This window comes from Euprymna scolopes, chromosome 15, assembly GCF_053919585.1.
Source record: "Euprymna scolopes isolate OS-2025 chromosome 15, ASM5391958v1, whole genome shotgun sequence".
NCBI classification, from domain to species: domain Eukaryota; kingdom Metazoa; phylum Mollusca; class Cephalopoda; order Sepiida; family Sepiolidae; genus Euprymna; species Euprymna scolopes.
Genome location: NC_136496.1, coordinates 95579134 through 95591717, shown reverse-complemented (window position 1 = coordinate 95591717; position 12584 = coordinate 95579134). Strand labels below are relative to the sequence as shown.

The following is a 12584-nucleotide window of genomic DNA, read 5'->3' as shown; positions in this document are numbered from 1 at the left end:
CATACATTTTCGCTTTTATATTTATAGATTATATTCAGCCCCCAAACCATGCCTGAACCCAGAGTCATCATCTGATGAAGGCTTTGTTAGAAGCAATGCTGCTGTACCAACAACAGTCATTGTATAAACACACACACACACACACACACACACACACACACAAATATAAATTTTCAGTAACGAAAACCTGCAAATATTATAAAAATGTAAATTTACAGAGCTGGAGGCTGTAACAAAGAGTTTTAAAATGTGTGTAAGGGTTCGACATTTAAGTATATAAATACTCAGAACACAATTGAAACCACATTAATCCTAGATTTGTTTTTGTCGCATGTTGGTTGTTTTAATAACATATGCCATTGATGTAACTGAAACCAAGAATTTTAGGTTTTGCTTACATAAAGTGGCAACGTCAAATCAATTTTTTAAATAAAAAATTTTATAGTTCAATTGATAGTCATTTTGAATGATCTTACTGTTAATGATTTTGTTATTAGAGCTAGAATTAGTAATCAAAGAGTCTATAGTCATAAATCAATTTAGTGCCAAAGTACAAATTTATGCTTTATTTTGGTGGTTTCAGAAAAGCTACTGGAGAAACTTGAAGGAAAAAGATTGCAATAAAGACAATCAGAGGAGGAAAGGTGCCGCTTTAAATTTCACTGTGTTCTTAAATAAAAAGAAAGAAAATGATAGAGTTGAGATTAAGAATAAATTAATAGTTAAGATAACTTTATTATAATTTCACTTTGGGTGACAAGGGTTTGGCTCATAAAGACTGAAGCTATAACAAGATGAATGGAGAATAACAAATCTTAATTTTAGCAAACGAGCATTCAATAATTGTTCGGCAGTAAAAAAAAACAAACTACAGCCTTAAAGGATGGGGGTAAGTAATAGAAAAACATGAAACAAGAAAGAAAATGAGAAAAGAAGAAAAGGGAATAGGCAAGAAAAGTGCAAAAAATGAAAAAAGGGGCGAAGAAGTAAAAATAAAGAAAAAGGGGCAAACATAGTAAAAATAAAGAAAAAGGGGCAAACATAGTAAAAATAAAGAAAAAGGGGCAAACAAAGTAAAAAGAAAAAGGGGCAAACAAAGTAAAAAGAAAAAGGGGCAAACAAAGTAAAAAGAAAAAGGGGCAAACAAAGTAAAAATAAAGAAAAAGGGGCAAACAAAGTAAAAATAAAGAAAAAGGGGCAAACAAAGTAAAAATAAAGAAAAAGGGGCAAACAAAGTAAAAATAAAGAAAAAGGGGCAAACAAAGTAAAAATAAAGAAAAAGGGGCAAACAAAGTAAAAATAAAGAAAAAGGGGCAAACAAAGTAAAAATAAAGAAAAAGGGGCAAACAAAGTAAAAATAAAGAAAAAGGGGCAAACAAAGTTAAAATAAAGAAAAAGGGGCAAACAAAGTAAAAAATAAAAAGGGGCAAACAAAGTAAAAAATAAAAAGGGGCAAACAAAGTAAAAAATAAAAAGGGGCAAACAAAGTAAAAAATAAAAAGGGGCAAACAAAGTAAAAAATAAAGAAAAAGGGGCAAACAAAGTAAAAAGAAAAAGGGGCAAACAAAGTAAAAATAAAGAAAAAGGGGCAAACAAAGTAAAAATAAAGAAAAAGGGGCAAACAAAGTAAAAATAAAGAAAAAGGGGCAAACAAAGTAAAAATAAAGAAAAAGGGGCAAACAAAGTAAAAATAAAGAAAAAGGCAAAGTGAAAAAAGAAAGTGAAAAAGTACAAAAAAAAAAAAAAAAATACAAATTCAAATGGAAAGAAAAAAATTTTAATCTATCCTTTTTAATAGTCATTTGAAGAATGGGATGTTAAAGTTAAGTAGACGATAACTCGTAAGTAAAAATGACCATCTCAATTCTTTTATATCTAATTAACCCAAGCACTTTTATCCATTGTTTTTCAATATAACCAAACTTGTTTGCCATTCTATACACATTTCTCTATAATATTCAGATTTAATCCTTTTCTTGAGATTAGATCTAAGTCATCATTTCTCTCCAGGCAACGCATAACTTGAATCCAGGTTTCACATCCATACATCATACTACATACACATGCCAGATACTCTTCCATTGAACTTACTCTGCCCACTTTTAACTCCTGCAATGACAAACTTCTCCAATAGCTCAACAGCAATGGCCTCGCTATCTAATATAATTTCTCTGCATGAGAGTTCTAATCCGTTTCACAATTGTTGCACAAAAACTGGTCATCATTTTATAAGCTCCGTGCACTTTACTTGTGTAGCCAACACTTACAAAAACCACAAAAAATTGAGTTCTACCAAACTCCCTTTCTACAAACTAAGTAGAGGAACTTTCCTTTTTCTGAAAGTTTTCCATAACTTTGATATTGGTAGCAGTCACTCTTAGACCGTTACTTTCCAACTTATCCTTGTGGACCTTGCATTGTTTCACAGGCAAGCACTAACACAGAAATCATCTCTTCCAAACAACCCATATGAAACAAGCACAAAAGAAAAGCAACGGACTTAGTACAAAATTGTACTCCTACTTTGACATTAAAAAGGGTTCCTTCAGTCTTTGACAGACTATGGCTACTCACAAAAGGGTGCCTGCACGTGAAATTTTTGTGACAGGAATCACGCAATCTCCAAACACACTTCTTAATGGACATTGTTTAATACCAGTGGCCAGTGAAGTGTGTACAAGACAACTGGAAACAAATGCCGAGATAAGTAGAGAGCTCATACAGTGTCTAGAATTCCCAAATGGTCACCCAAGTACTAACCAGGCTCAATGTTGCTTAACTTCGGTGATCTGACGAGAGCCGGTGTGTCAACGCGATTATGCTGTATATTTGACATTAAAACTGCCACTAAATGTACTGTTAATTCTGACAACTTTGAACATTTCTGTACATTGCTTAAAACTCTTAACCACTCGTTTGCCTGTAATTTATGTAAAGCCCACTTGACAACATCTCTTGGTTCTGTCAAAATCTTTCTCTACATCCACAAAAGATAAATATAGGTTCTTCTTACCAAGATACAATTCTTGCATTTGTCTTTGGAGAAATATAGTATAGTTTTACCTCAGTTCTTTGAATATGATAAAAGTTGATTTGTTAAACAAATTCTTTACTTCCATAAATTCAGATGAACTTGAATGTGGACTAAGGATACAACAGTAAATTACATGATTGCTTAGTTTCCTTTAACTTGGCTTCAACTGAAAATTATGCTTAAATTAAAGTTTTACAGTTTTCAGAATTTTATTCATTTTTCGATAAATATTTTCATCAGAATTTAGATATTTATATGGACATCACATTTTAACTTTTAATATGGAGGAAATTTACACATACGCAGATCAAATTCATAAATATTTGCATTAGATATATTCCAAAAGTGTCCTGGTAAATTCATTAACATTTTGAAAGAATTTCACTGTTTAATCTTGTTATTTTAATTATATATATATATATATGAAAATTTAAGTTAAATTCGATAAAATAGAAAATTTATGCCAAACAAATTTATTATTCAACAAGGAATACTTATTTTACAGTATTATACAATCTGTAATATGAAAGTATTTCAAAATTCCAGTTTTTATATACATAGACACACACACACTATATATATATATATATATATATATATATATATATATATATATATATATATAAGAGAGAACCCTAGCAGAATGCTCAATTAAGAATATAAAAAAAAAATACAAGCCCAATATTTATATATGTTGAAGATCAGAAAAACATTGGTATTGTTGGTTTCAAAGTTTTGGTCATCTATGTTGGACTCTTCAGCCTCTGTTTATATCTGTCTCTCCCAAAATAGTACCATTTCTGAAGAGACCGATATAAACAGAGGCAGAAGAGAGTCCAACAGCGATGATTAGTTATTGGTCCCCTTTGTTTGGATTTGAAACTGACAGTACCAATATTATTTCTGATCTTCTGTAACACACAATTGTGTGATAGATTTAGTTTCATAACTCTTTAAAATTTGTACAGCCAAAATAGCAGATTGGAATCTACTCTTGTGATATTGTTATAGACCTGTTATTTAATAATCAGTTCATATGCAATTCTTAACCCATGAACATTATTAAAGACTAACAATAAAGGTAAAGATAGTAATAGCAAAAACAAATGTTTCTAAATTTTTGAAATGAGGATTGGTTATACGTATTTGAATTTGCTGGACTACTCCTCTCATCTTTAGTGTGTTTTTCACAATTCAACACGATATGAGAACCATCAATTAGAATAGATAATATGGTACTTGTACAGTTTAATCAAGACATTAAAAAATGAAAATATCGGAAAAAGTTTAAATTGTACATATCCGTTATGGAATGAAGTTCTCTGAAAAATTTTTTTTTGGTAAATTTTCAGATTAGGTCCACCCCCCATTATTTTCTTTTAAATGACAACTTTTATAGGTTTTCGACTATGCTGAATACGAAAATTGCATTGAAATTTTGCAGAAATAATTAGTTATTGAAATATAAAAATTTGTATTATGCATTGTATTCTTTGGCGGCCATCTTTTTTTACACGTGTGCAGTGTAAGTCATAGATGAGTAGATTTGTTTATGGCGCGCGCATAAAAAAAGATGGCCACCAAAGAATATGATGCAAAACACAACTTTTTATATCTCGATAACTACTTATTTCTTCAAAATTTCAATGCGATTTTTGTATTCAACATTGAAAACCTATAAAAGTTGTCATTTAAAAACCTAATCTAAAAAACAAAAAAACAAAAAACAAAAAAAAAAAAAAACCCAAAAATTTCACTTAATTTCATCAAGTAGTTTTTGTTTTACAGCGAAAAAACAATTTATGATACTGAGCAAAAGGTTCGATTTTTAGGAAGAAAAGCTAGTATTAAAGATGGGGAGGGAGTGCTGGTGCTTTAACTGGAGTTATCTCCCCGTGGCGTTTCTAAACTCCAAACAAAAATTAAGAAAAAATCCAAGATGGCTGCCTTCAACATGCTGTCATAAAAACGTTTTTCCACTGTAAAAAAAAAAAAAAAAAAAAAAAAGAACTACTTGATCAAATTAAGTGAAATTTTTTTTGAGATCTTCAGTTCAAAACGGATACGTACAATATAACCTTTTTTTCTCTCTCTCTCTCTCTCTCTCTCGATATTTTCATTTTTTAATGTCTTGATTAAACTGTACAAGTACCGATAATATATACAGTAATAAGTAAACAATAACAAATATAGTAATAATTAATAGCAATATTTACAACTAGAAATAAAATAGGTTTATGGCTCCCAAAATTCTTACTAAAACTATCCACAAAAAAAAAAAAAAAAAAAAAAAAAAAAAAAAAATCAATTGTAAAAGTGATATTCTTGTGAAGGTTGAAGGTTCGATTCACAGTGTAGCGACTGAAAAACAATTGTGAATTACATAAGACCTTTATCCAATCATGGCTGATGGAATGAGAGCATGCTACTCCCGTGAAGTAAATAAAGTGTCCCGTTCGAAATTCTATTCAAATTCTCAAGTTTGACAAGATATATCTGAAGAAGGTCGGCAGTTACATCAACCAAAACATTGTGAAAATGACACTCAATATGAGAACAGTAGTCGGAAGAATCGAAACACATAACGTTTACATATAGAAATCAATAAATGATTATGTGGAAGGAGTAAGAGCACCCTTTAGAAGTAGTAATTGCAAAAAGCTCATAAGAATGTAAATATAAAATTTGTTTTAAATGGCAAGTTCTTTTTAGATAGGAAATGCTAAGATTTTACAAGGAAGGCATTGAAGAAAAGTGAACAGGAAATATCGATAACATTAAGGTACGTGTAAATTAAAGAAATAATCTATTCAAAATGTACACAAGGTCGATCTTCACAAAATATAAATTTTCTGATCCATGATTTTCATTTTGAGCACTAAAAACATTGCAAATGTATACATGCAAACACAGAGCCAAACTGGAGGTCATACGGTTGAAACTGAGGTTACAGAATCTGGTTGAAAGAAGGATAGTAGTTAGAATTTTTGGAATCATAGAAGTCTGACAACTTTATGACTCCTCAATTCAGATTAAAACTTTTTCTAGATCATAATGTTCAGTATGGAAGCCACCAAGAATTAAATAAATACCCCCTCTTCCATAAGAAAAGTGATGTGAATGAAAGCTAGAATAAAAGCTGCAATAGAGATCCAAAACTACAGTTGAGTGGAAAAGATGACAAAATTTCAGATTCATTAATTAAAAAAGTATTTTGATCTACATTATTTTCACAAAAAATGATATCAAAGGAGCCTTAGGTTATAAAAGATACTGAAAGTAAATGTCTGTAATTTTAATTATGAATGACAATGGAAAGAACAAAAGATAGTATGGAGAAGAGCTTGTTAAAAAGGAAAAAGGATCTATGAACTATCATAATATAAAGATTAAACAAAAGAGGAGTTTATATACTCCATCACTCCTTTCTTTCTCGGTAAAAACAAACAAAATTGACTGATGCAGGACACGTTGCTCAACAAAACAAGAAATTATAACAGTGAAGCATTCAAACAATTTCAAAGGAATGTAAATATAGAAAAGGAAATGTTACCATCAAGACCATTGCTTTGTTCATATCCCCTTTTCTTCATGATGGAAGGCTGACTTGTTGAAACCCTCGGTACCAATTGTTCAGGTTTCACTTCTGAAAAAGGAAACAATTTTAATCAAAAAATTAAAATTGAATCAAACTGAAATATTGTTGGAAAAGTTTTACATTTAAATACATTTTTTAAGGCTTGAAAATAGCAGACTGAAAAAAAAAAAAAAACTATTAGAGTTACAGTCAGCTAACGTATTTCCTAATTTTCTGGTGTAGCGTAACCGGAAGCGGTGACAAGACAAATCAGTACCTTCACTTTTGTCTTTCAGTATTTCTATTGTGAAGCGATTTATTGAAATAAAATATAAGAGGACATTATTGAAAAGTATACAATAAAAATAAGCAAAACTATATAGATAAAAATAACAGTCTTCATTTGCACTTCAAAAAAAAAAAAAAAAAAAAAAAAAGTTTATTTTATTTGCAATTTAAATAAAAAATATGTATATGAAATAAAAAAAAAATTTATTTTTAATTTAAAAAAAGTTTATTTGAATTTCAATGATTATTAAATAATAAAAAAAAAAGATCAGAAAAACGTAAAGAGTACAGACACAAGGGAGATATAAGCTCGAGAGAAAAAAAAAATTAAGGAACTGATTTGCATTGTCACTGCTTCGGATAGCGCTATGCCGGAAATTAGGAAGTACATTAGCTGACTATAACCACTATTAGATTTGTGTTTCAGAATTTTATTCAGTCATAACTGACAGTACACAAACAATCTACCCCCATTAATTAAATAAAGGGTTCAGTTTAAATTCCAGAATTCAATAAATAATGTGCACCTGAAGAAGGTTGAAGGTTTGGAGAAAACATGAGAATTACATTAATGATGAGAACGGTAATTTTGGAGTTCAACGTGTGCATTACATTATGCTACAAATAATATGAAGAAAATTATTGAATTGTTAACATTAGGAAACTAAATGAGGAAAACAATTCAAAAATATTTGTAAAAAAAAAAAAAAAAAAAAAAAAAATTTTTTTGTTAACCAGGAATTTAAAATCATGCCGAATTGTTATTGCTAATCCTTATTAAATTTTTCTTTTACTCTGCAAAGATTGTTACTCAAAACTCAGATTAAAAAAAATTTCTTTTTTATAAAAGCTCACTAAAGAGGTTGAATTAATACATTTTCTTGATCTGAACATTCTGGTATTGGACTATTAGATTAGAGAGTGGTGTTTGCACAGCAAACATTCAAAGAGCAAATGATTAATATATTGGGACAGCACCAAGACAAAGACTTAGTCAAAAATATTTTGCAAAAAAAAAAAAAAAAAAAAAAAAAAAAAAAAAATGCACACAAAGACCTAAGGTGATTCTATATAAAAAGAAATAGAAGGACAAAAAGATTTCTCAATGACTCAACCAGATTTCACAAAAAAGTGCATAACTTTGTAGCATTGGATTAAAAGTGATGATGGTGGGGGGTGTCTGACACAAAAAGGTATTAATAGAATAAAAAAATAAAAAAAAATGTAAAAGTAAAGTTTCTTCATTAAAGAGAATCATGTCTGCTATCTCTATACAGGAAAAATAAAATAAAAACTAATAACAAAAATTAATTTGATTTTTAAAAAAATGATCAAAATTGTAAAGAAATATTTTTAAATTATGAAATCGCTTTTAATTTTATTTTCCCCTTTTGTTAATAACATTTCAGTTGGGTTTGCATTTTTTTAATCTTACATTTCAAGTGTTAGAATGGTTAATTTCAAGTTTTGTTCATAAATAGATGAAAATGTTATAGTGGATCTATATTAAGTAGATTTTAAACAATTTATAGTAAAAAAAAATTTTTTTTTAAGTTATTTTATTATTTATAATTTTTATAATTCGAATAATTTGCATGCATTTAAAATTTTATTTACTTTTTTTTTCTTTTTTTCTATTTCAACAATTTATTTATACCTACAATAGATGGTAATGAAACAATATTTTTATGACAATACCTAACATTCTTTCCAAATTTTTTATGTCTTCCAATATAATTTACAAAATTTAATCAGACATTAAATATCTACAAGAGGGTTCAACTTGTGAATTATTATTTCAAGTTGCAAACAATAGAGATTGACAAGTAGTGTGCACACAGATTGCATTTCAAGAGTGGGAACTTTTAGTGTCAGTGACATCAAGGCAACAACTCACAAAAAAAAAAAAAAAAAAAAAAAAAAAAAAAAAATGTTTGAATCTGAAAACCAGATAAAATTTAGATATCTGACTCGGGTTTACTCATGTATTAACAATAAAATGCAGTCTTGTTCATTACAAAAGGTGATGCACTGAGGTAAGATTCTGTTTTAACGATACTTCAATATGAAGAGGTTTACTTTAAAAGAAAAAGTTAATACATCAACAGAAAGTTATTCAAAAGCGTAAATTCAACTAAAAAAAAAAAAAAAAAAAGTGATTTTTTTTTTTCCCTCTCTTCTAAACGAAATCAATGACAAACAGACAGGTATCATGCGAGTGTTTTCCCAGCAAATAAGGGAATAGAACGACAAAGTGTGCACACTCAAAGAAAGAAAGAAAAGGAAATGTCCCAATAACAGGATTTGTGTATGTGTATGTGTGAAGTTGTGTATATGTGTGCGCAACTGGGTGAACAGAAAAACTAAAACTTGCAGAGTTTCACTGGTGAGATATATATATATATATATCTATATACACACTATAGTGGGGTGTTGTCACAATAGACACAAAAATTGTTTCTCTCACCTGGTAAGCGTGTCGTCATAGGGGAAGACACTGGTGGGAAAGATAACCTCTGTGGCTGCTTTCTTTGATCACCTTCAGGTTTGTTGAACATAGAAGGTTTTTCCATTTTTATATCTATTCCAAGACGAGAGACAATGGGCTCTAAGGTTGCAGGGGGTTTTGCTTTCAAGTTCATAGAGAGTCGGTTGCTGCCACCTTCTGTTAACCGCAACTGACCTATAAACAAATAATTATTCATCAATACAGGCTAAGCTGAAAATCAGGCGGAAGATATTAAATCATAATATTCACTCATCCAGGATTCATGCAATGTAATATGCAGGGGAAGAAGGAAGGGGGGGGTCTAAAATTAATGGATGGCTGCTTAGATATGTTTTTAGTATTGATGCTGACAATTATTGAAATACTGTACTTTTTTTTTTTTTTTTTTTTTTTTTTTAGGTGTGTAGGGGGTTTATTTTTATTTTATTTTTTTTTATATTTAAGTATAAGATGACAAATGCAAAGTCATTAACAGAAATAGGGGAAAATAAAATAAGCTATTTGAAAATTTTGATTAAAAATTGAAACAGCCATGAGAACATGAGGATTAGTAAAGAAAAAAAAAAATTCTTTTAGAAGTGGGGGTGAAAAAAAAAAAAAAAAAAAAAAAAAAAAAAAGAAAGAAAAAAAAAAGATAAGAGTTATTACTGGAAGACAATAAGGTCAAGATGTTGAAAGAATTACTATCAAGTCAGAAGAAAACTGAATCCTCTGCAAGTATAACGACAGCATAACAGATGTGAGATGGTAAAAAGATACACACAGATGATACAACCAAAAAGACGAAATCGTGATACGAAACTTTTCTTGAGAGAGAGGAAGAATATATGTATATATAATATTCTATTTATATAAAAGGGAGGGTGGAAATACAAGTTAATCAAGTTTTAAACCAAGAAGATGAGGCCACACTTGAGATACCATTGGTTGAGTCACTGGTTTCAGTACAGCTGTTAACAATAACATTAAAAGAAAGGCAGAATGCTTATGGTTCCTGATGCATTGATGCCACTACGGTCAGTTCCTAAGTCAAACAGATTTTTTTTTTTTTTTAATTGTAGTACTAGTAGTGTTTTTTTTTTGTTTTTTTTATATTTTGTTTTTTTATCCATTTGTAAGTTAAAATTTGAACAAAATTTCGGTGGTCACTTAATTGAATAGTTAATGGCAACATGAGGACAAAAGAACTTGTACAGGATGCATCGATAATACAGCGAGTGCGAGTAAAGGAGTTACAAATGTCAAACAGTTTTTCTGACTATTCATAAATCATTTTTTAATACAAGTACTTTTAGAGTATCAAAATATTGGTGATTTTCTTGTTTAAGGAGTAAGATTGTGCACAATACTTCTCAAGTCCTTGTTTTTTGTAATACAATAAGCTACCAATAAACATGCATGACAGAGAGGAGAGAGAGAGAGATGACATAATTGAGAAGTTTCATTTTAACAATGCAAGCAATCAAACCAATTATTATTCTATAATTGGTTTATAAGAATTCAATTTGTCATCTCTTTCTTACAAAAAAAAAAAAAAAAAAAAAAAAAAAAGAAAAAAAAAGAAAAAAAAAAGAAAAAAAAAAGAAAAAAAAAAAAAAAGAAACCCATAATATTCATATTTCATAAAAATAATTTTCAATGAAAACGTCATAACTGGAAGAAAAACCCTATATCAATTCACATGTAATTTTTATGATGTGCGAGTCAAAGAACTACGAGTTTCTCTTTGGACTATTGTCCTCACTAGTGGTATTTATTTTCTCACCATATTTAAACAATCAACATGTAAAAAAAAAATCATTGAATGAACAATCTACCCTTAGAAGGGCAATGGGCGCATCAGCCAAAAAATAAATTATAATAATGCTATAAAGAAAGACTATATAATAATTTACATGTCAAAAAACAAAAAACAAACAAAAGTTACAATAGCTATCATGTATGATTAGAATGATTAAAACAATTTTTGTAACATCTAAATAAAGAATACAACTAAAAAGGTTTCTAGTAAAGGAAAGAAAACAATTTAACATTCTTCTTTGCGGTCTAACAATGAATAGCAATATACTTAACACTTTATTGTATTTTCACAGTAGTTCTAATCGTCAGTAGTTTATGACTATCCAACATGCATATCTCTTTGCATTTGAATGAGAGTTTAAAATAAAATGCGACTTATTAGATCACTCAATGACCTTAGGTTAAATTGAAAAAGCGAGTTTACAAAGCTAGTTAAATCTATATAAGTTAACAGTATAAAAAATTGTGGTGATATTTCCTATTCTTTATAAGGGATTAGCTTCTGTTCTATAGTCAGTTTTCACAAATAGTGAGAGATAGAAATTATATAAAATAAGAATGTGGGCACTCAATATAGAGTGAGAGTAATAGACAGAAACTTAGAGATGGGTGACTAAGAAAATTTCAAATTACGACTAATTAGAATCCCCCCCCCCCCCAATTCAAACCCAAAGGATATTTTGATATTTTGTATGATACAAGTATATTGGAAAAAATACTAATTCAGGTTTAGTATATACTGGCAAATATATGTTCCTTCTGGTTGCATGGTTTTGCTTGGCTTAGAGGATGATATTATGAATCAACTATATACATTGACTCCTAAAGGAGGAGGTAATAAGTGGATCATATCATGATGAACAAATAATGCTTCCATCCTCAAAATAGGAGTTAATGCCTGGGAGAATGATATAACAAAATAGATTATACAGTACCCCCTACTCCCCAATTGAGGAGGATAATATCACGAGGAACAAATATATACTACCTCCCCACAGGAGTAACTCATGGGAGGAATAACCTAGGAGAATTCTTCTCTACCCACCTGAAAAAGTGGTAATGTCTGGGAATATAATATAGCAGTATCATAAAAAAAAAACAAAATACCCCACCCCTATTAAAAGAGAAGAAGAGAGAAAGGGTAGTTCCTGGCAAAACGATCTCATAATGCCCTTCCTTTAGAGAAGAATGTAATACCTGGGAGAATTACCTACAAAAGATTATTCTTGAGAGGATGATCGTATGACATCCAAATCAAAACTAAACCATCTACTCTCATTAAAAAAATATATAATAGATTAAATCTTTTGTTTTTTATTACATTCAGTTATAAAAACATTTTATAGTCCATTAACCTTTTGTCTAGGATAAAAGTA

The 12584-nt window shown here is 29.5% G+C and overlaps 1 protein-coding gene across 9 annotated transcripts in view; it reads right to left on the bottom strand.

The window, feature by feature from the left end:
- Positions 1 to 12584, bottom strand: part of LOC145294000 (metastasis-associated protein MTA1-like) — a 157147-nt gene that overhangs the window by 18706 nt on the left and 125857 nt on the right. For 5 of the 9 annotated variants that reach the window (XM_080140919.1, XM_080140916.1, XM_080140917.1 and 2 more), the window contains 2 exons: positions 9367 to 9582; positions 6588 to 6680 (listed from right to left, as the gene is read on the bottom strand). In XM_080140919.1, the coding sequence (XP_079997045.1) occupies positions 6588 to 6680; positions 9367 to 9582 (309 nt within the window). The remainder of the gene's footprint in view (positions 1 to 6587; positions 6681 to 9366; positions 9583 to 12584) is intronic. The other 4 variants (XM_080140918.1, XM_080140922.1, XM_080140923.1 and 1 more) reach the window with 1 other exon arrangement.